This window comes from Pantherophis guttatus, chromosome 2 (genome assembly GCF_059756535.1).
Source record: "Pantherophis guttatus breed Tessera chromosome 2, ASM5975653v1, whole genome shotgun sequence".
NCBI lineage: Eukaryota > Metazoa > Chordata > Lepidosauria > Squamata > Colubridae > Pantherophis > Pantherophis guttatus.
The window spans coordinates 50,041,644-50,065,534 of record NC_142064.1 but is presented as its reverse complement, the minus strand read 5'-3'; the positions used below and the strand labels follow the sequence as shown (position 1 = coordinate 50,065,534).

The window sequence follows — 23,891 nt, the reverse complement described above, 5'->3', positions numbered from 1 at the left end:
GAAGACTGATTAAGTCCAATTTTCAAAACCAAGTCACCCTTACTATTATTTGTTCCAATTGCAGCCATTTGGAGTGGTGGTGAGATTGTGGTGTGTTGAGAGTAAGAGAAATGCATTTATTCATTGTACAAACAATCCATCATTTCTTTATATCACTTAAAAAGTATTTGGATGGTTCTATATTTGAAGCTACTCTCTCTTGCAAATAACTGATTTTTTTGGTCAACCTATTTTCCATTCTCATTCGTCCAATGTTTGCTTCGTCAATTGTGCTAAATGTAATTTTGCTTTCCTTACCTCTTCTTTGCCTTTTTTTCTACATCAGCAAATATTCTAGGTTCTAATATTTTACTTAAAGAAAATTGGTATCATTCATCATCTCACTAATTATTAATTAGTTTTTTACTACATAAAGCTATACAAAAATGTGTTCTTTCTTTTTTTTAAAAAAGTGATATCCTTTATCCCTCTTCTCAGTTCTGCTTTGGCTCTATTGATAAGTATGTTTGAATTAACATATTAGGCAGTGCCATCAAACACCTACACACCAGTTTCTACAACAGTTGGAAATGTTCATTCCCCCATAATAATCTAATTTCTCTACTAACTCTATCCTATGCTGGTAAAACACACAAACCTGTCTCAAGATGGATTGGAAAACTTCCACAGTAGAGATCCCAACCATAAAGCAAGAATGGGATGTTCACACATAGTTCTACTTAAAAATTAATGCAATACAATGAAAAACTAACATCAAAGAGCACAGTGAATAACAGCAAATAAAATATTTTATTTTTTTGACTGCTGTTTATTTTTTTTTAAGAAAACAATAGCAGCAACAAAATGCAAACACCACAAATGCATAATGAAAATGAAATTAGAGGAATTCAGCATGAGAATATAATACTATTAAAATCAAATTTTAGTTAAAAAGAGATTCAAATCTGTGAGGAGAATTGCCAATTAATTTTGTATTTGCAGTGTATTATTAATGGATTTAACTTTTTGTTCTTTTTGGTAGACATCCACAACTGCCAGCTCAGCAGCTGAGTCAAATTCCAAACAAAAGCAATTCAGAATTAAGCCATTTCTTTGGCACAGCCTTCTTGTTTGGGTTTGTGTACATAATAGCAGCTCTGAAATAGATGCAGTCCTCATGCATGTCCTATTCTATAAGGAACAGCTTCATCAAAAAAACTGGTAAGGGCAATCTTATGACTTAGATATACCCTTGATGGAAACCACTTTTGTGCTGAAATGTTAAATAACCTTTATGCCTAAATGTTAATCACTCTACAGTTGCTTGTCAAAAAGATTTACAATTTTTGTGCCAGAAAGAGAAGCAATTTATATACTTTGTATTGCTTCACTTTATCTAGAAATTGTTTCTGTCTTTTTGGCTAGGACATTTACCAGTCTGCTTTTATTAAATTATGTCTGTTATTGATAGCAACTTCATTTCATGATTACAAAGTACAGTATCTGTCACATAACTAAACAGCTGCAGTGCAATGTGTCAATCCTTCTTCTGGGACCGATACTTGCCTTCATTTTTGGGTGCTCTTTATGCAAAGTGTAATAAAACTAATTTTGCATGCTTACAATTAATTTTATGCTGGAACTGTATTCTTGATTGCTTCTGTTAATTGAAGCCTCAACAAGTTATAATTGCAAACTGCACTCATTGGAACTTTGCCTTATGCTTAAACTATTTTGCTAAGAAAAAATTTCTCAGATATACAAAATTATATGGAATTACAGGAAAGCTAATGATATCCCTGTTCTGTGATTTTGGTCTGAGATCTTTTTGGTGGGTTTAGAAGTTGGCAAAATGGAGTAAACGCAATGATTGTTGAGGATTAATTTTGTATTTCTTATGTTGAACAACATGGAGGAATGCCAAACTCAGGTTATGTCTTAGCTGAATGTCAATTGGACGTGCATGGCTTCCATTTAAAAATAACTTCCATGGTAACTTTAATTTTATGTAGAGCCATGAGTTTTATTTCCATTGAATGGAGGAGGGAAGCATGAAAAAAATGTGACATGATTGAGGCTGCAATTACAGATGTTTTAGGAGTCAAACAGCAGTGCGGTGCAAGGAGGAGGTCACACTGTTTTGCCTAGCTTAATTTTATAACCAGGCAAAGCATTCCTTGAAATCTGCACATCTCTAATGTGGATTCTTCATAGTGTTAAGGTGGTCTGGAGGTCCTAAACAAAAGTGAGGAGGCATATCACAGTGTAAATATTGACAGAGGAGTTACTAGACTAATCTCACTGAATACTGGAAGGCAATACCCTAACTATTTGCCCAAGCATCAAGAGATACTTTGCTGATTCTGGCTCTTTATTGAATGACTTTTTCATGTAAAGAACACTCATCTCTGCTTAATTGCCTGCTAGACCCTATGTTGCCTTTAGGCTAGTAGCTGTGACAATATTTATAACAGTAATAACTAAGGAGCCACAACATCAACATCACTTAGTGAAACAAATTCAAGATGATGGTTAATTTATATAGTTTCTGCGTAATCAAATCTTCATAAATTCTAGAGTACATATGAAAATACTTGTTTATTTTTGCCTGTTTCCTCTGAAAAGTATTATGCATAATAATAGAATGATATTTCTATATACATTAACTCCATTAATCTTTTCAGAAGACGAAATTGAAGTGATATGGCAATTTGGAAGACTATTATTCTTGTTATCCCTATAACAGTGAGAATCTACACTTATTTCTAACTTCTTGGCTTAATATTGATAAGCAAAAGAAAAAAAAGAAAAGCTCCATGTTCTCTGAAATGTGCAGTCTTTTTTAATGAACCTTAAAATGCTAATGGTTCAATGGTGCATTGGAGATAAGGAATTTATCCATAATTGCATGTTTTCAAGACGGAGCACGTAAAAGCCATGCTGAGAAATATTATCCATAAGTATCTTTTTATCTGAGATAGTGAATTATAGGATGCAACAGAACACACTAGGTTCTTCATAATGGCATACAATGGAATGCTTAAAAAATGTAACCACTCTCTCCCCTTCCCTTCCCTTCCCTTTTCCAGAAAATACTAAGTCTTTAGAGAGGGTATTTACATTTGAGTAGTGACCTTATTTTTGTTGTTATTTCTTAAATTTGCTTCTCAGCTGCCCCAGGATGAAAACTTGTTTTGATATGTAATACACTGTTAAACCACAGTGTTGGTTTTAATTTAACCCAACCAATGGGTGTCAAACTCATGGCATCATGTTGCCGTCATGTGACGTATCACAATTTTTTTTCCTTCGCGGAGCTGGAGTGGGTGTGGCCTGCATATGACGCATCTGGCCCGTGGGCCACCACTTTGACACCCCTGATTTAACATTTCAAAAATAGTAGCCTTTGCTGCTTAAAAATTATAGTGAATAGCTGTGGAAAATAAAAATAATATTAAGTAGAACTAATGGTGAATTTGCTAGATGTATTTTCTTTTTCAATATGAACAGCCTAAGTTAATTCTTAATAACAATCAACTTGTGAAATATTTCCTTGCCCAAATACTAGCTTGGTATTTGGTGTGGAGTTCTAATTCCTAATAATTTCATGAGGTTGCATACATTTAATGCACAAGGAAATATTATATTGCTTTAAGATATATTATTTACAGAGTTGTACTGGTGCATTCTTTAATCATTATTTACTTACCCATTGCACAATTTAGTAGTGTTTCTTTTCTTGGTGTGCTGCTGTTCAACATTAATATTCCTATTTTTGCTGATGACATATATCAAGTTTGACTTTTGATCACCTGTGGGGAATTTGGCTTTTTCTTCACTTTTCTGCTGCATTTGCAGAAGTCCTTAATGAGGGCTTTCATTGCTTATGTGTCCTCTTTAGTTTGTGCACATTTAATTATAATCATGTCTCTACAGTAAAGCACGCAAAATGAAATCAATAAAGACTTAGTACTGCTTCCAGTATTCATAGGTTGACTTGATCATTACCTTTAGAGAGCAACTGAATGGAACAAATTGTTGAATCTTTTTTTCTTCTCAGACAGGTTTGAGCAAATTGCGCTTATTGTTCAAAGCAGAACGTGAACAACATAAGCCACAGTCAATTCCAGTCTGCAAATACTATACAGAAATATTTATTGGAAGGATGGGCACAAAACATGCAGACTTGGCAAATTAGGGCCGGTGCCCTGTTGGATTTATTTTCTAAATGCAAAGTTATTCTGAACATTGAGTGTACTCCCACAGTTTAGTTAGCCATTTTTCTGAAGAGGGAATCAATGAATCTTTTTCAATGAAAACCATATAACGTATTTGCAGTTGTTAACATATCCAAATTCCTATGGATGAGAAAATAAGGTGTGAATTAAAAATGATAACCTGAAGAACTCTAATTACAGATAAGTAGGCAAATGGTTTTATTATTTGGAATGAAAGACAAGGTCCCTCTGGGCCTGCAACTAGAGCCCTTATCTATGTTAGATAAAATTTGAGTGGCTGCTCAATATAGCCCTGTGAGGGGATTTGGAGGAAAAGTTGCCATTATTTTCATAGAAACTACAGAAACAGCAGGAACTGCTCTGTCAGATCCTAGTAGTCTTATGATAGTTCGGTCCATTTAAAAGATCTTTGAAGAGTTAGTCCCAGTCTCTTGCTTGACCCTGGGAAGAACATGAATGGGAACTATTCTCTAGAAATCCTCCAATTATTTTTAAGGAGATCAAGGCTTTCAGAAAGCATTCTGAGGTTTGGAATAATGTATGCAGAATTATATCCCTGAGTGAATGGAATGAAGTTTTGCTCTTTGGCAGAAAAGGGATGACAAGGTGTAGAATTATTTTGTTTTTATTCACAGCAAGGTATGTATGTTGATTGGGGAATGCACAGATCATTAACGTGCCTGGCAAATATCACAGAAATGAGAAATATAATGTTCTAAGCAATAAAAAGAATACATGATACTCTTTAAAAGGAATATACTATATGACCAAGAGTTCAGATGGTTTCAGCATTGTTCTAGATAAGCTTCAAGTCAATATAAAGATGGATATAACTGAAGCAAAGTCTTCATGAAATCTTTAAGAGATCTGAATGCAAATCCAAAAACAATAACAAAGAAATGACAATTAGAATGATGTGATAGCTGTAAGATACATAACAAAGAAAAAGAGCAAGTGTGGGCATCTAAGAGAGTATGTAATTGAGACAGAACAGTGATATGAACTGTGATTTCCACCATGAAGTCAGCCCAAACACCCAGCTACTAACTTAGTTAGGAAAGGGATCAGCAGGAAGATGTGAAAGAATGATTTCATCCAATTTATCCAATTAAAACAGCAACATGTCTTCCAATAGTGTGCTCTTATCTTTTTTTTACTGCAGAAATAGACACAGAATTACACTTGGTGGGAATTCGGCAATGGTAGATAATCATCCAATTGAATGATGTGCTTTTCACTTAGGAATCAATTTGGAGGCATCGTTTAACTTATTTATAGACAACATTTTCAACAATGTATGATTTATAATATAAATCATATAGGATCATGGACCAAGTCCCTTAGTTTTAGAGTGTAATGTAATAGCCAAACCAATTTTATATATACAACAAAAATATTTCTAAAGGTCACAGGGTTTTGAAATCTGCAAGGAGTCCCATTTATTTATATGAAAAAAGTATTTCAGATTCAGAGAGGATAGATTGCACTCTGCAACTTATCATTAACTGAGGAAAGGAGTGGAAAAGACATCACTTTCAGAAAGTTGTCCAAATACTGTATATTCATCTTTAAAAGATTGGATAGCTTATTTCTGGCAGAGTAGATTGTAGTACCAGGTACGCATTAGGGGTCTTTATAAATATATGTTGACCAAAGTAGCATTGCCATATATTCTAAAACTAATATGCATCAGCTGAGTCATCTTGCCCTTCCTAGAGACAATAGTTTTTATGAGATGTTGACATGAATGAGTCATACTGAATGAATGGTTTGCTCCTTCAGTGTATCTAGACACCATGACATCTAGACAGTGGACAGATGGTCATCAATTTCAAGAAAGTGGCGAAGCAAGAAGCAGTTGAGAGAAAGTGTAGGCATTAGGCTAGAGTAGATAACTTCCAATGCTTGCTCCAAGCTTCTGAATAGTTTTTATCCCAGAGTTATAATTGCACTCAACAATGAACTAAAGGGCCACCATCAGTGAGCTGTTGGACAGCATTATTTGGTCTGCTGTGTGGATGCTTGGGTGGTTTAGGGGTGGGGAACTTTTGGTGGGTGGGGGTGTGTCTGGGGATTGTCATATGTGTTGGGCTTGGTCTCTGGGTGTTATGTAAATTTCATTGTATGGGTATACTGTGTATATACGTAAAATGACAATAAACTTTATATTTAAAGTATTACTTTTGAAATAATGCTGCTCCATTCTCTCTATTCCCATAGAAGATGAAAAACTGGTATGTAACAGGGGCAAAGAAAGTAGCAAGTCATGAACTGAAAGCTTTGGAACTGGACAAGATTTGTTCTTTCATTTGGAAAAAAAAATAGGGTGAAATGGACAGAGGTTTTAACCATACAATATTTCTTTCTTCCCTTTCTCAACTGGTCAGTTAGATGATGCAAGCAAGTTTCATAATAATGGATCTCTGTGGTGTAAGACGTAACAGAAATAAACATGAAATATCCATCAAATAAGAAAGAATATCTCAAAATAAAATAAATATCCTGAAGAAGCTCAACAAAGCATGTTACATCTGTGGAAATTGAGGAAAAAAACAGAAATTAGTAGAAGCTGCTCCTAGCAGAATTCAAAGGAGTAGGGTTCCTGCCAAGCATTTCTAAGCTCCATGCAAATGCAGCACCTATTTGTATAAGCACAGTGACTTCAAGGAAGAGTAATACATTTTTTCCCAATTTTAAATATTCTTTCTCTACTGCATTGCTTGCTCTCCTTGCCTGTGGTGCTTCGGGCAAAGGCATTATTTAAATTTCACATTTCTTTTACCAACTTCATCAGATTCGTAGCCTCGATTTATACCAGTATTATATACTATTATTATATCAGTTGCTTTACACTTAGAATGGACTCGTTTTAACATACTCTTCTGATATTATTTCCCCTTACAAATTTGCATTTTTCCTTACTGCTTTTATTACAGTTCTTTGGCTCAGTTACAGCTAGTAAGTATTTTGAGTTTCAATAATGACAGGATCCTACTTGGAGAAAGTACACATTATTTATATAAGCAGAAAAAATTGAATCTTTTTAAAATTTATAAATTTAGAATCAAAGAATAAAAGAGTAATAAAATGGATTAAGAGGAAGGACCATTTAAAGGAAGTAATAGGTAAAATACCTTTAAAATTCAATAAGAATGATGTAAATAGGAGATATTGTTATCTGTATGGTTAAATAATAGGGACATTACATCTTGCAAATGTAATTGCCTTTCTATATGAGTGGGAAAGAACTTCCAAAATATAGCAAAAGGGGTGAGGTAAAAATTCCATAAAGAATTATTTTGGGAGTTGGATCTATGAGTTTGAAAATCAAGAACTAAAATGTGTTAAGTTTCCTTCAGAAATAGCGCATTGCTATTAGTACTTGGGCTACAATAAGAAAGATAATTTGCATCTGGAAGCATGGAAAGCAGTTCTCCTAAACCCAGACTGAAGTAACTCAGTTTAGAAAATTCAATCAGTGTCATTGGTGCTTGTGAGTTGAGTAGAAGAGTTTAGTTAGGCAGAAGTAAGGCTAATTTAACTGAGAAAATAACTAACATTCTGTGAAATCAGGAAACATCCTCCACCAAATGTAGGATGAATGGGTGTCTACTTTCTCCCAAATTAAGTGGTCAGAAAAAGTATTTCTTTTTAAGATTGTATCAGATATTTAATATTGAACAAGTAGGTGGGGTAAACCTGTTTTTTTGTCCCTGGCTACGGAGCTGTAAGCAAAAATGAACATGTGCGCTGTTCCTGCTACTACTGTGCTATTGTTGCCCAAAGCAAGTAGCCTGTTTTCAGTTCTCCTTATTCTCCTTCAAATATGCTTCATGCTCTTGTAAATACAGTGGATATTTTGCTATACTGTTGACAGTGAGCTTATTGCACAACAATTATATTTTGTAACTCTCACCACCATTATACTTGCACAGATTTTTTCAAGTTGGCTTCTATTATTTGATATTTTAGTTAATCCTTTCTTAATAACCACTGTTCAGTGACTATTCATACTTGTCAATGGCTCAACTAGTGATAGTTTCAGCTGTTGCAGGATCCTGCTGTCATGTGGTCACTGTTTGTGACCTTCTTTGTCAGCTTCTGACAAGCAAAGTCAATGGGGAAGCTGGTAGCAGGTTGCAAATGGGGACCATGTGAGGTCCCTACTTAACCACCAATGGTTACTCACTTAATGATGACAACTGGGAGTGCCAGAATTGCCATCACTATGTGGCGTTGTCATATGATGTTTATAACTGTTGCTTAGCAACAGCAATTCCTGTACCAATTGCTGTAGTTAACTGAGGACTATCTGTAGTTCTCATTTGTATGTTTACAAAAGAATTGTTTATTCTGTCCAGAAGTTTCTATTTTATATCCTGATATATGAAGTATTGAAATGTCCTAAATGTAGTGTATTCTTTCATAGTTAATTCTCTTTCCAAGATAAGCAGTATTTGCTGTGAAGTACTATGACCCTGTAGAACCCATAGGGCCTACAATTTAAGATTCAGATTGATCTACAATGACTACACTGAGTGACCTATAATATTAGTAAGATATTGGTTGAAGTCCTGTGCTGATAGATCTACTTCCGTCTGCTAAGTTAGGAGAACAATAATCACTTGTAAAAATATTTAACAGCCTCCCAATTAAAGAAATCTGAAGTTATTGTTTATGTCAGCAGCTCGCTTTATTAAATTTGCATACAGATAAAAATAGTATGAAGATAAAGCATACTTAATTTGTATAAAGATCACTTAGAATATGAAGTGTCTACAATTTTAAAAATTCTGCATCATTTGAGCATGTAAATTATTACAGTAATATAGCATAAGCTTGTGAAAATCATAAATATAAAGGCATCTTAAGGAAAATAAAAATTGATTTGGCTGGCTAGCTAATTGGTTGAATATTGAAGTTAGCTATTTATATATGATATAGGTACAGGAAATAATGATGTCCATATATTATGCCAAGATTAATACATCTTTCAGAGAATGTTTATTATATGAGAGGAAATACTAAAAAGACCTTATAAGCCCTATCAAGTTACAATTATTTCGTATGTTTCTTTACTGTTTTCTAAAGTACAGTGTATTTGGTAGCTGTTAGTATTGATTAATTACACATACTTCTGGCCTATTATTATTGCTTGATTCCCTTGGGTAGCCTGCATATATTATAAAACTTGCAGAGTTGCTGGAGCTTGTTAAAGAGTTTCAGTAAACAGCAGAAAAAAACACTTTAAACTCAAGGGTCCTTTAATTGACAGCAGAAAAAGCACAACAGGATGGGTGAGATTGTAAACAAACAAACAAGCAAAAAAGACCAACCCACTTTTAAGGCTTGCCTTATTTAGAGGGAAGTAGGGGAGGAGGAAAAAAGGGCAATATAAAATAAAAGAATAACAATAATGCTGAAACAGTCAGAGAGAATGAAGCTAAAGGGACTACGAGTTCAGCAAGATGAGTAGCTTTATTGGGGAAATTAATGTGCTTCAGAGTATCACAAATGATTTGACATTTATATATACAGAGACTCGAACAAATGAGATAGTTGCTGAATAAAATGTGGCTTTCCACTGAGTGTTATGGGAAGCAAAGCATAAAGCTTATTGAAAAAGCTTAATTGCTCTATAAAAACTCTTGCAGTAGCTTTGTAGAACAGTAGAAATAAGGCAGGAATGTTTAGTGTCAAAGCTACTATTACTGTAAAGGACTTTATAAGCACAAACCAAACATCTGCCTGAATTTAAACAGCTTTCTAGACATTAAAAAATTGGGCTTAATTGTAGCTTAATTAAATAAAATAGTGAAATTTTAAAAGAAAAGATGAAAAATGATTCACAGTGGGACAGATTTAACATTTACAAGAAGACATGAAATGCCATCTCTGTGGAAACTTCTACTGAATTACTACAGAGCTGAAATTAGGAGTAAAAGCAAATATAAATAAGTTTACAATAGCATTCCAACAGACAGTAACAGATCAAAACGAATTAAGATATCATCTATCTTCATAGATGATAAAGTGTTTTACATAGAAATATTAGTTTAATGAAGATCTAAAGGCAAAACCTGCTTCTATACCAAAATATGTGATATAATCCAGAGAACTATTAATTCAATATTATAGTCTTGATCAGAACTGAGGACAGTTTTGCTAACCTCACTTGGGTTGACAAACTAGAACTAGTAGAAGGTTATTTACAAATGGAAAAGGAGAAAGATCCCAAACTATTTTCTCATCATAATCTTATCCATTATAACAGACTTGTTTTTGGAGCAGTATCTGCACCAGCAGTTTGACAGAGAGCCATGAACTAAGTGTTACAAGATTATCTAGGCACCTAGGGTTATTTAGATGACATAATTGCCACTGGTAAAAATGATGTAGTTCATCTGGAAGATGCACTGCAGAGGTTGGCAAATGATGGCCTTCAAGCATAACATAACAGATATGAATTCTTTGAACCTAATCTTATTTATTGTGGTTGCATCTCTGGTGCACAAAGCATATAGAAGCATACAGAGAATATTCAATATAGATTATTCAAGCAATCATAAATGCTCCAAAGCCATGAGACATAGTACAGATATTATCCTTTTTAGGTTTGTGATGCCTCACAATATGGCATCAATGTGGTTACATCATATACTGTGAAAGATGACAGTGAATGCCCTGACGTTGATCATCATGATATAGGGAAAAAAGGCTTGAACTTAGTTTGTACTTTATGCATTTCACCCAGTGCTTGAATGGAAGGGAATCTATGCTCTATTATTCATCAACAGCCACAACTATTAATCTCCAGTCCTTAACAGTTTTGTTTATAGCTGCTGCTCAAATGAAACACTGGAGTTTGTTCTATGGAGGGCATAGATGCAAAACATATACAATCATACAGATGAAATAGATAAATTTACATTGTAGAGGCAAATGAAACAATCCATAGAATCCACATTATATTAGTATTCCTTGATATGTCTTTTGTAGTAGAAATCAGAAGAATCCTCATATAATGTGAGTCATGACTGGGATAATTTGCAGAGAAAGTAGGAGAATCTCCAATAGAATCTTCAAATCAAATGTTGGTGATATTCTCAGGTGATACTTTACACTCAGGCTTAAACTTTCTTAAATTTAATTTGAGAAAAAAAATCATGAGAGCAGCTAAAACTGAAACAGAAATGTTTTGATGCTTGAGCACAGCATTTTGATCAGCTGAAAACTAGAAATGTATAGAAAGAAGTGAGTGATATAAATTGCAGATTCAGCTGTAATTTGCGAATAATCCATGATGTTAACCCTTCAAGGTAGTCTAGACAAGAAGCATAACTATGAGTGTTAAGTTTACTGTAAGGCTACATTAGCACAATCTTACAAGACTGAAAGTCTTCCTTCCTTCCTTCCTTCCTTCCTTCCTTCCTTCCTTCCTTCCTTCCTTCCTTCCTTCCTTCCTTCCTCCCTCCCTCCCTCCCTCCCTCCCTCCCTCCCTCTCTCTCTCTCTCTCTTTTTCTCTCTCTCTCTTTCTTCTGCTGAAAGCTAGGTCAGGTCCCTTCTGAAATGCTTCCCACGCCCTTTCACCTTCTGTGGCCTGAGATATCTTTTAATGCCAGTTGTCCAGTTTGCTACTCTTCCTCTTTTCTCCTAAGGTCATTCTCATATACCATTATATCCACCAATAATATCTACTCCTAAATTATTATAGGACTATGCACCAGAAGTTATTCCATGGTCTCCAATATTGTCAGAAACCCTAAGCATTCCTATCTGTCACATTAACTCTTATTCATTCCAAAGACACGAAACTGTTGGGTTTGCATGTTAGCAAAACAAATATTGGGTTATTGTTATGCTGACTGATCAAGCGTGCATTTGATCTAGCATACTAGCAGAATCACTCTAGGCTAAGATATACATTCTCATTCTTGCAGATTTATTGAAAGTAGTTCTTTCAAAAATTTCAGTAATGATGGGTGGGGGAGATTATAAAGCTTATTTTCATGTTTGGTATAATGAAGTTTTGTAGGTGACTGCCCATCTATTTCCCAACTGTTTACAATGAACATTTAAATAATTTCTTATAAAAATGCACAGTGAAATTCAAATAGACCTATTTAACTCTACTGATCCAAAAAGTGCTCTGAGGCTTTGGGAGGTGGTAGAAATGTAATACTTATCAGGAAATACACACACATTTCAATTTATATATTTTCCTGGTTGACGTGGCAGGCAGCTAGAAGATAGTCATGTGATTCCAAGAAATTATGCAGCTGAGAGTCCCAGGTGCTACATTTGCATGCACACATGCTTCAAAACATTTTTTTTCTGATTTTTGTCTGAAGTACTACACAGTCTTAGTTCACTATAATCATGGGGATGTCTATATTTTTGCATGGCTAGAGTTTGTTATTTGAATTTGGAGATGTTGCCTCCAAGCTCCAATACCTAAATATCCTTTCTGCTTGCATACAGATCCCCTGCCCACCTAGGGATGATCATGAATTAACAGAAATAGTTTTTCCCTCAGTAAAATAATTTGTTGATACCTTTTCTCTTTGATACTTAATAAGCTAATTCCATTTCCAACTTCCTTTATTTTGCAGCAACATTCCAGAGTTAATTGCAGAAGTACTTATAAGCACTGCACTTTTAAATTATTTTATTATTCAACTGATGATAAACATATCTAACCGAAGGCTTGGTGCTCACGAGCCATGTTGTGTGGAGTCCTGTTCTAATTCTGTGCTATGCTTTGCTAGTAAAATAAGTTATTTGGTTTCTCATAAGACATCTTGTCCAGAAAAGAAGAAGGGGCAGACAATTGGAGGAATGAGGGGGGACTGCTTAGAAAGTTCCATGAGGATGCATCAAGATTAATGTGAATTCTGGGGAAATCCTGGTTGGCAATTAAGGGTCTCACAATGGCCAAGGTGGGTTAGGCAATTTTAAAGGCTGTTGGACTGTAATGGACTGTGTTTGGATGAAGAACCTGAATCAATTGAGTAGTTCCACTACTTAGGCTTTTAGGATGTTGGATGAGACCGAGGCAAATCTCATCAATGTGTTCAACTGGAGGTTAAAATGCCAACCAAGTTTATAAGCACTTTCTTTGAACTGTTTGAAATGCTGTGGACATAATATATTTAGACTTCAGCAAGGCATTCGACAAAGTAAACCACAACTTACTTCTTGGTAAGCTAGAAAAATATGGGATAGACAGCATCATCACCAGATGGATTTGAAACTGGCTGACAAACCGTACTCAACGAGTCATCCTTAATGGTACTACATCTACATGGAGGGAAGTAAGCAGTGGGGTGCCACAGGGTTCCGTCTTAAGGCCAGTAGTCTTCAAAAATGACTTAGGGAATAGAAGAGGAACTCATCAAATTTGTAGCTGACACTAAGCTGGCAGAAATAGCTAACACCCCAGAAGACAAGCTCAGGATCCAAAAAGATCTTGATAGACTTGAACAATGGGCCCTATCCAACACATGAAGTTTAATGTGGAAAAAAGTAAGGTTTCACACTTAGGCAAGAAAAACCAAAAGTATAAGTAAAGATTAGGAAAAACCTGGCTCAAAAAACAGTAACTGTGAGAGTTACTGTTCTAGTAACTTGGAGTTCTAGTGGACAATCACTTAAATATGAGCCAGCAGTGTGCGGCAGCAGCCAAAAGAGCTAATACAATCCTTGGTTGTATAAACAGAGGCGTAGAATCAAAATCACATGAAGTATTAGTTCAACTTTATAAAGCCTTAGTAAGGCCACATCTGGAATACTGCATCCAGTTTTGGCCACCACATTTCAAAAAAAGATGTTGAGATTTTGGAAAAAGTGCAAAGAAGAACAACTAAGATGATTAAAGGCCTGGAGACTAAAACATATGAAGAACGTTGCAGGATTTGGGTTTGGCTAATCTAGAGAAAAGAAGGACTAGGGGTGACATGATAGCAGTATTCCAATATTTGAGAGGTTGCCACAAAGAAGAGTGAATTAACTTATTTACCAAAGCACCTTAGGCAAGACAAGAAACAATGGATGGAAATTAATGAGAGAAGAAACCTGGAACTAAGGAGAAACTTTCTAACAGTGAGGACAATTAAGCAGTGGAACAGCTTGCCATTAGAAGTTGTAGGTGCTTCATCAGTGGACAGTTACTTATCTGAAATGGTATAAGGCAGTGGTTCTCAACCTGTGGGTCGGGACCCCTTTGGGGGTCAAATGACCCTTTCACAGGGGTCACCTAAGACCATTGGAAAACACATATTTTCAATGGTTTTAGGAATAATTTTATTGTTGGGGGTCACCACAACGAGGAACTGTATTAAAGGGTCCCAGCATTAGGAAGGTTGAGAACCACTGGTATAAGGTCTCCTGCTTGAGCAGGGGTATGGACTAGAAGACCTCCAAGGTTGTTCCAGCTCTATTCTGATTGATTGATAAACATAATTTGAGTGATAAACATAATTAGACACCTGGATGGAGGTGTTCATATATTAGAAAGATATCATGTTGTGTAAATATTTTCTTACCTAGAATGCTTTTGAGAACCATACAGGTCTAGAGAGAAAATGTGTAATGTATGATAAATTAAACTATGCTTGCCAAGAGAACGTAGCAAGAGACTCACATATAAAAGAATGTAAAAATGATTCAGAGAAAAAAACTTGTCTACTTTGATAAGACGTGGCTAAAAATCAAAATGATTATTTCTTTATCTTTTTCTGAATAAAAATAAGAAAAACTGAAATCTCTGTGATGTTTCCTGTTGCTGCTAGATCCTGAACATGTGTTCCTTTGATATTCTGTATGGCTGCTTCCCTTCTTCAAATGTGCTTGCTGCGTGCTTGACCTAGGCATTTTGTGCTAGCATATTGGTAGTCAGTTACTCAACTTATTTTGTTGCTGAATTAATAATGTATAAGCATGCATCAATGAATGGATATATACAATGTATAAGCATGCATCAATAAAACTGCTACTCAAAATGGCTGACACTTAAAAAAATACTTTGCATGGGATAATCCATGCATTCGACTGAATTGCACATAAAGAGAATTTGGTATCAGCTAAATCCAAGAGAATTTAGCATTATTTTTAATGATGTTGTATTTTTATTTTGAAAAAAGTGGGCTAATTTTGTCCTTATTGATTTCAAATATCTAGGTTGGAATCAGTACTGGCCTTGATGGTACTGGGAGAAAGTGCCAAATTAAATATGTCATGTCTGAAAATTTTAATGGACCTAGTAAAATATTTTATTTCAAGCTCTGTGCCTCTTCAAAAACAGGTAAGAACCAAGTTAATCTTGGTGTAGAAAGGAATTGTGTTTATCATTGTGCTATCCCAGATGAATTGCTCCAAGATCTGCATTGATCCTGCTGCAGCCAATGTTCTGTAATTTTTCTAAATATGTAGTTTAGAACGGTAGGGTTTTTTTTTTTTTTACACATTTTGGTTCCTATTTGATTAACATTTTGTTGTATAGGAAAAGAGTAACAAGAAAAAGATGTCATGTTGGCACTGGCAAATCGGATACATATATACAAATATCCTCAGAGAAATCTGTTTGCATGGCATTAATGCAGATTTACAAAAAACCGCTTTTCTTGGATTCTGTGACTGCGGAAAGGAACATGAGAACGACAAAGAATTAAGAGGAGCAAATTTTCCTGATCTTTTGAACTTCTGCCTTCCATCTGATGACTGTAAGTACAAAAGTAGTAATTTTCTCCTGCATTATGTATGTGTGTGGTTTTACAATGACCACATTATGGCTCATATGCAGATTCAATGGTCTACATGGCCAATTCATTTATGCCAGCTGGTTGCTGATTTTTTTTTGTAAGTTACATCTCTTCTTTGTAATTCTGCATTATTATGTGCAGGGCCGGATTTAGATGAAAAGAGGCCCTAGGCTATTCCACTTATGAGGCCCTTTCATAAGGTGACCAGATTTTAACATTGGTAAAGAGGGACATTGTGGGCGTGGCTTATTTTGTGGGCGTGGCTAGCTGGTCATGTGACTGGGTGGGCGTGGCTAGCTGGTCATGTGACCGGGTGGCCATGGCTATGTGTATAGGGTAAGGTGAACAGATTTTAACATTGGTAAGAGGGACACCATTGTGGGCGTGGCTTATTGTGTGGGCGTGGCTTGGAGGCCATGTGACTGGGTGGCGTGGCTAGCTGGTCATGTGACCGGGTGGCCATGGCTATGTGTATAGGGACTACTCAGAGGGCTGGAAAGTCATTTCTGACAGGTCCTCACACTTTTGACTGGTCCTCACACTTATGACCATCCTCACATTTATGCCCGTGCAACATTCTTAACAACCATGTCACTCATTTCACAACTGCTTCTCTTCACCATGATGACAAGATAGGGCAAAAATGTAAAATGTGAGGACAGTCGTAAGTTCGAGGACTGGTCAAAAGTGCGAGGACCAGTCAAAAATAACTTTTTCAGCCCTCTGAGTAGTCCATATGCACAAAAGGACTAACCAGAGGGCTGAAAAAAGTCATTTCTGACAGGTCCTCGCACTTTTGACTGGTCCTCACACTTATGACCATCCTCATATTTATGCCCATGCAGCATTCTTAACAACCATGTCACTCATTTCACAACTGCTTCTCTTCACCATGATGACAAGATAGGGCAAAAATGTAAAATGTGAGGACAGTCGTAAGTTCGAGGACTGGTCAAAAGTGCGAGGACCAGTCAAAAATAACTTTTTCAGCCCTCTGAGTAGTCCATATGCATAAAAGGATACAGTAATTGAGAGGGATGAAGGAAAGGAAGGGAAATTAGAGTAGGAGTGACGGTTAAGAGAGGGAGGAAGAGAGGAGGAGAAGGAGAAAGGAAGAGGAAGTAGGGAGGAGAAGAAGAGGGGGGGAAGAGAAAGTAAGAAGGAAAGAAAAGAGAGGTGGTAGGTTTGAGGAGAAAGATTGCTGTACAATAAAAAAGATGAAAGGGAAGAAAGCCAACCCCAAACAAATATAAAGATATTAAGATAAAGAATGAATTGTTAAACTTTAAAGAATAAAAGAGAACAAATATGAATAAATAGCAATAATTAGAAACACACATACATACAATGTATTTTCTTTGAACAGAATATTTGGCTGGTTCACAAATTTAAACAGTGTTCAATTTCAATTAAATTTACAATTTCTATATTTCCTTTTTGTCATATTTATTCCTCATCTATTTTTTTAAAAAAACAATATTACCCTTCATCCTCATCTCTAATCTTAATCAAATTCAATTTTTCCCTTCTATTCTATTTTATACCCCTTCCCATTGTCATCTATTTTTATATCCATCCTCACATTGGTTAATTATGTAATTATGTAATACAGTTGTTTAATACAAATTCAACATTTTAATATAAATCAATTAGTTATATAACTATCTTTTTTGTATATTAATCAATATGAACATGAATATTCCAATTATTTCCATGCAATCCAATTTCTTACAAATCAATTAATTATACTTACCAATAATAATAAACCAAATAATTTCCCCCATATATTCCTCCAAACCACAACTTAACCATTTCTGCTTTCAACACAGTATACAATTAATAATATCTCAATTATTACAATTCCCTAGTTAAAAAGAGCTTTTTTTTCTTTTGTGTTTTAAAATCTTGAACTCTCCTCTTTTGCCCTAAATAATTTTCCATTGTTTGCACTTACCTTTTTTGGTGAGGAAAAGGAAAATAAATCTGCTGCCTAATTTTCCAACGTTGCAAGCAAACCGCAAAGCCAACAGCCTGTTTTACTTCCAGTTTCGTTTTGAGCTTGGTTTGCACAAAGAGGAAAAAAAAACTGAGCAATTTAGCAAGAGCAGAGCCCTGTGCAAATCAGCTGAGAGGGGGAAGCCGAGCTAATTAACGTAGGGCGGCCCTTTGAAGCCCCGCGGCAAGAGTTTAAACAGGTTGTTTCCCTCTAGCCATCAGCGGGGATTCAGGAGGCAGCCGGGAACCAGGAGGCAGAATGAAAAATCGGGACTTTTTTAAAACGCCGCGGGACGCGGGACAAATTGCTCAAAAGCGGGACTGTCCCGCCAAAAGCGGGACGTCTGGTCACCTTACCCTTTCACCTATAGTGAAAGTGTAATTTTAATTTTGCTAACAATTTGAATGTAGGCCCCTCTTGATCTTGAGGCCCTAGGCTGAAGCCTAGTTAGCCTATAGGAAAATCCGGCCCTGATTATGTGTATGTGTAACAATTACTATAAAACATACCATTGAAGATTTTAGAAGGAGTCCAACAAGAAGATCAGGGATGGGGGTAAATCCGAAGCTCTTGCTGCCTAATTTAGATAATACTGTTGTCTTTATATTGCAATTCTGAACTTGTCACTTCAGTTGTTTTTACAAGGCGTATTTCTCATCACATAGCTCTTGATAACATCAACACACTGTTCTCTAAAATGAATATTAAAATCCTAAACTTATACATATTTCCGTTCAAAGGAATATTCAAATTATCATTCATGCTTCTTTTTATAAAGGCATGACAACTTGTAATTAATCAGTCACTTCATACTCTGGTTTTGAGAATAATTTCAGAAGTTGAGATGTCATCTTGATGACATTCACATCGATACTACAAATAATCAGAACAAATAAATCAAAGAATTTACAAAATTAATCAGGTGAGAGTAAGGTTCAAGCATTTTCATAATCAGTTTAGGCAATTCTACATCTTATTATACAAAGTTAAAATGAACTTAAGAGGTAAATTAAGAGAATTCCAGTTTGCCCTGATAGGAGTATGAGCTCCTAATCACTTCTTAAAACTAAGAATGTCCCCTTCTACTCCAGCCCACCAGAAAAGCAATTTCCACCTGTCTTTTTCTACCCTGCTTCAAAAGTAGCATTTTCTGACTTGAATGTCATAAGTAGCCTTGTCCTGTTTGCTTCTAGTGCTTCATTCCATTGGAGAAAGAAGCTTTCTGCTTTCAGTGCCTTCTCCTCTCCAGCCATTGTCTTACATGGACATTGTTTTTACAAGTTCACCCCTGGGATGGTGAAACTGTTCACTGATGGAACAGAGAAATGGTAGACTTGACTTTTTGTTTTAACCAGGGAATTGCTACTTTTCCCTTTTACTGCAAGCGCAAGTGGCAATAAATAATTGAAAAAAAATAAGAGTATTTTACCTTTAAGAGTCATAGTGACGCAGTGGTTAGAGTGCAGTAGTGCAGACTACTTCTGCTGACTGTGATTGCCAGCAGGTTGGCAGTTCATGTCCCACCGGCTGAAGGTTGACTCAGCCTTCCATCCTTCCGAGGTCAGTAAAAGGAGGACCCAGATTGTTGGGGGCAATATGCTGACTCTGTAAACCGCTTAGAGAGGGCTGTAAAGCACTGTGAAGCTGTATATAAGTCTAAGTGCTATTGCTATTGCTACCACTTTTTGTCATTTTGTCTTTAATAAAGGTTATTAAAGCTCAAGTTCATAAAAGAAATCTAGGTGCCCATAGAAACATGGCCATGGCAGGAGTCCAAAAACTTATAAAAATGGTATAGTTTTCTCACAATGTTGAAATTACCTATGCCATATGTAGGCTAAGATCTAGAGGACAGATGTTGTAATGAAGCAGGTAAAAAGATAACTTTAAATGTTAAAATAGGGTCTTTGTAGAAAGAAATGTTTTCTGTTTAAAATGTATTTAGTGCATTTTTTCTTCTAGCACTAGTGTTTGAGATAATGGGAGAGGTAAAACACCTGCAGAATTGCTAAATACATTCTTTTTTCTCAGTGGTTACTCAATTAGCAATGAGCAGGGGGAAATTAGAATATGAAAAGAATCATTTTTCTTTTCAGCTTGCCTGAATATCTAATGAGTCTCTTTTTCTTCTGTTCTTTTTAAAGAGCTTTTGTTGCAGAACCTTTTATATTACCTTCTACCCTCTGCATATTCACTTGCTGCATTGTCAGGGACATATTTCTTTCAATATATTTAAAGTAACAGTTTTGATAGCTGCCATGAGGTCATGCAAAGCAGAACTGAAGACAGCCTTGTGAGGTTGTTGGGAACTTGGATGAGTAGTTTTGTAACAGATTTCTTTCAAAATGTCTAGACATGTTTATTAGATTATAGTCCACTTTTTAAGACAGTCCTAGCGTATTGCCATCTGCTTGTCTTTGTGTATCTCTGTGTGAATGCAATACCAATATGAAACTTGGATATTCTGGGTACTCTTTTCTCTCTTCTTTTAAAAATTCTGTAATAAATTATCAGTGCTTAACTCAACTGGAAAAAACCCAAGTGGTTTACTTGGTAAATTGTGAGCAGTTAAAGTATGGTTGACTGGATCAGTAAGGTCTACAATTTATATTGTTAATTTTAAGGTGAATTGAGTTAACCCAATTGTTTTGCATGCTGTAACTTAGCTTTCATAAAATAAAGACTTAAGAGAAAATAAATTGGGGATGTCTGTAAAGGGAGATTCTCTGAGATTATCATATTTTAGACATAAGTCTTTACTCAGCAACTTGCTAAAAGAAAAAGCAACTGGCTCCAAATAGGATTTTGGAGGGAGATTAGAATAAATGGAATAGCTTCTGAAGACAGAAATTCATGTTGACCAATCAGTATCTGATGGTTTGATTGGGTGCCTGTCAAGTGTTTCTATAGTATCATTTTTTGCATAAACCATAGCAGAGTCAGCCTGAGATATTTGCATGTAGTTTTGGATTGTATACCAAATTTATGCGTTACCATTTGTTGATTTATGTGATATATATATTTATCAACTTGTTTGCTTCAATCACAAAGTAGCTCTAGGTAGCTTATAGAATACAATTAAAATATCAATTAAAAATAACAGACAGGATCAGCAAAATAATACATGACAAAGAACAGAGCATATATCTAATGCAAACATATTCTTCACCCTCTACTTGCAGGAAGCAGGACACTTCCCTATCCAAGGGCAATGTTGAAAAACTAGCTCAGTATATTTAATATTTAAATATTTAATATTTAATTTAGCAGGATATGAACATAAGGATAGTCTTGCTGCATCACACCGTAGCCCATCTTAGTCCAGTTGTTTGAAGAGAAGACAGGGAACATGTCTCCATTAACACATAGAGAAGGGACAACAACTAATCCAAACACATTTAGTATTCTTCTGCCAAGGAGAGCGACTTATTGTTACAGTTCAAATAAAACAATGTACTTCTCTTTTCAATATATTGTGGCCTTAGCTTAACAATCTTACATTAATTTACAGAGCTTCTTGCAATTTATTAACTGTTTCAATACTCCCTCCTGTGTCCACTATTAACACAATTGATAAACTTCATCACTAGTCCTTCTGTAGATAGTTTAGTGCTCCTAGCTTTTTCTACATTATATACTTTGGAGATCCTCTCTCCAACTGCATTGCATGTTGTCCTCCAGTAGCTTCAGTCTTCTTGCTCTTTAATACAGGTGCAGCACTGTCCAAATAGACAGACAACAATGAAACTATGAAAATTCCTTTGCATGACAAATATTCTACTGTACTTATAAATCTTGAGTTAGAAAGTAGAAATGCTTGCTCACAAGTGTGCTAATTAAGTACACTAAGTCAATAATTTTCTAACTTTTCATGCATCTGGCAAATAGATAAAAGCCCCAATTTTGGGATACCACCTCAGTCATGGTAGCTCACTTGCCACAATCTTCTATGTACTTCAAAATGTTCTCTTTACATCCAGTCTTCTTCTGGCAAGTATGATGACTACAGGATTTGATGAAATCATCAAGCACATTCAGGAGCCAAATTATCTTTTATTTGTTCATTCAATGGAAACTTTGCAGAATTTTGCAGTAAAGTGTGATATCTGCTATAATACAATGCATGCCCCCCCCCTTCATCCGCTTAGGAAATAATGGAACCTGACATCTTGCTTGTTCTACTTGCTAACTATTGATCGCTATCATATTCTATTGCTTTGCAAACTGAAGTCTACGCCTGGCCTTAATGCAAAGGTAATACCATAATTTAAATGAGTATCTTTTTTAAGTGCCAAGGTTTATTTCTGATTTTTGAAATGAGGACATTTGGATCTGTCCCATTCACCAGATTATGCTGAGGCATCCACCATTTTTTCCATTTGGTACCCACAATTTTTCATCCAGAAATAATTATGGAATAGTTTCTGGCTCTACTTTCCTGAATTATTTTTTCCCTATTTCCTTATGTATATGCAAATAAAGAGCTGCTTCAGATTCCCCGCAAAACAACAGTTCAACTACCTGGTAACTTTATGAGCTTGATCTTATTTTTACTTTCTTTTTCCATAAAAAGTTCACTTATTTGGAATAACCTCTGACAGATTGGGATTTTTTTCCCCCAGTGAGAAGCAAAGAAATTCATTTTAACACCTTTTGTATTTTCCCCCAGGCATCTCGCAGCTGCTGGCAGTGGGGAATCTAGTATTTTATATTTGTTCTTTCAGCTTAAGCAATTAATTAGGAATCTTATTTCCCAGCTATTGTACTGCAATGTTGTTATTATCCCCTGTATTCTTTTTAAAATGTAAACTATTACCTATTCAGCAAAACATCTGATTAAATACTGTCTATAAACAGGACTGTGTCTTGTGATTAATTCAGTTACTTATCGTTGCTAGTAGGTGTGTGGCTAGAACATAGCCATGTTTACTCCAAAATGAATCTTACTAAAAGGATTTACAATTTAGGTAAATATGTGCAGCAGGGATGGACAACTGCAGTTCCAATAATCCTTAACTATTAGTCATGCTGGCTCCGGCTGATTGGAGCTCTAGTTCAACATTAGTTGGAGAGTCACACTGCTTTTCTCCATGTAAAATTGCAAGTTTACAGCTTGATACCATGGACTGATTTGCACTTCCTCCTTGCCCTGCATGGGGACTTTCCATTTCGGAAGAGCAGAAGTGAATTTCATCAGCTTTAGACCAGCCCTAGCCTGTTGGGAAGGTGACTCCCACCTGTGTTTTCTTTCTCTGCATTAAAGTAATGCTTTTCCCTTTCTGCCTGCCACACTTCAGTTGTCTCAGTTCAATTGACTGGTATATGCTCTGGAGGGCAGTCACTGTAGTCACTGCTCTCTGCCTCCAATGGTCATTTCATGCTGGGATGGCTACCCTGAAAGGCTGGATCTTTGTTGTGGTATGTGTATGTGATGTGTTTGTGTGTGTGTGTTCAGTAGTGGAATAATGAAATGCTGGATGTTTCTTTTAACTGAGTGATATTGACAAGGCTTTTGTCAAGTTTCCCCTTCCAGCCCAAGTGACAGGAAGAACTGTAAAACTGTTTTTGCAACTGGCGCTTGCTCTCTTGGCAAGGGTGAGAGGAGAAAAGAAGCAGGGAATTCACAGTTGAGGGCCATGTTAACTGTGTTCTGAGCCGAATTTTGTAGTGGAAGGAAGGATTGAAATATAGGAAATAATTTCTTAAACTGGTTTAAATCCCTGCCAGTTCACGCACAGGAGAAAACTAGCTGAAGACTGTGGTGCAGAAAAGCCCCATGTACGTTTACTAAAAAATAGGAACCCCCCCCAAAAAAGCAGTGAAGCACATTTCCTGAGCATGTACCCTGTAAATCATGGATATGCTCATCTCTGTTGTAAGGGACAAGCTAACTCAGTCACTTTGCAGCTTTCATGTAGC

General features: G+C 35.8%; 1 protein-coding gene across 6 annotated transcripts in view; it reads left to right on the top strand.

Annotated features, from left to right (window-relative positions):
• Positions 1-23,891, top strand: part of TMEM232 (transmembrane protein 232) — a 139,526-nt gene that overhangs the window by 37,691 nt on the left and 77,944 nt on the right. For all 6 annotated transcript variants that reach the window (XM_087885945.1, XM_087885943.1, XM_087885944.1 and 3 more), the window contains 3 exons: positions 1,022-1,200; positions 15,396-15,519; positions 15,718-15,937. In XM_087885945.1, coding sequence (XP_087742071.1) covers positions 1,022-1,200; positions 15,396-15,519; positions 15,718-15,937 — 523 coding nt within the window. The remainder of the gene's footprint in view (positions 1-1,021; positions 1,201-15,395; positions 15,520-15,717; positions 15,938-23,891) is intronic.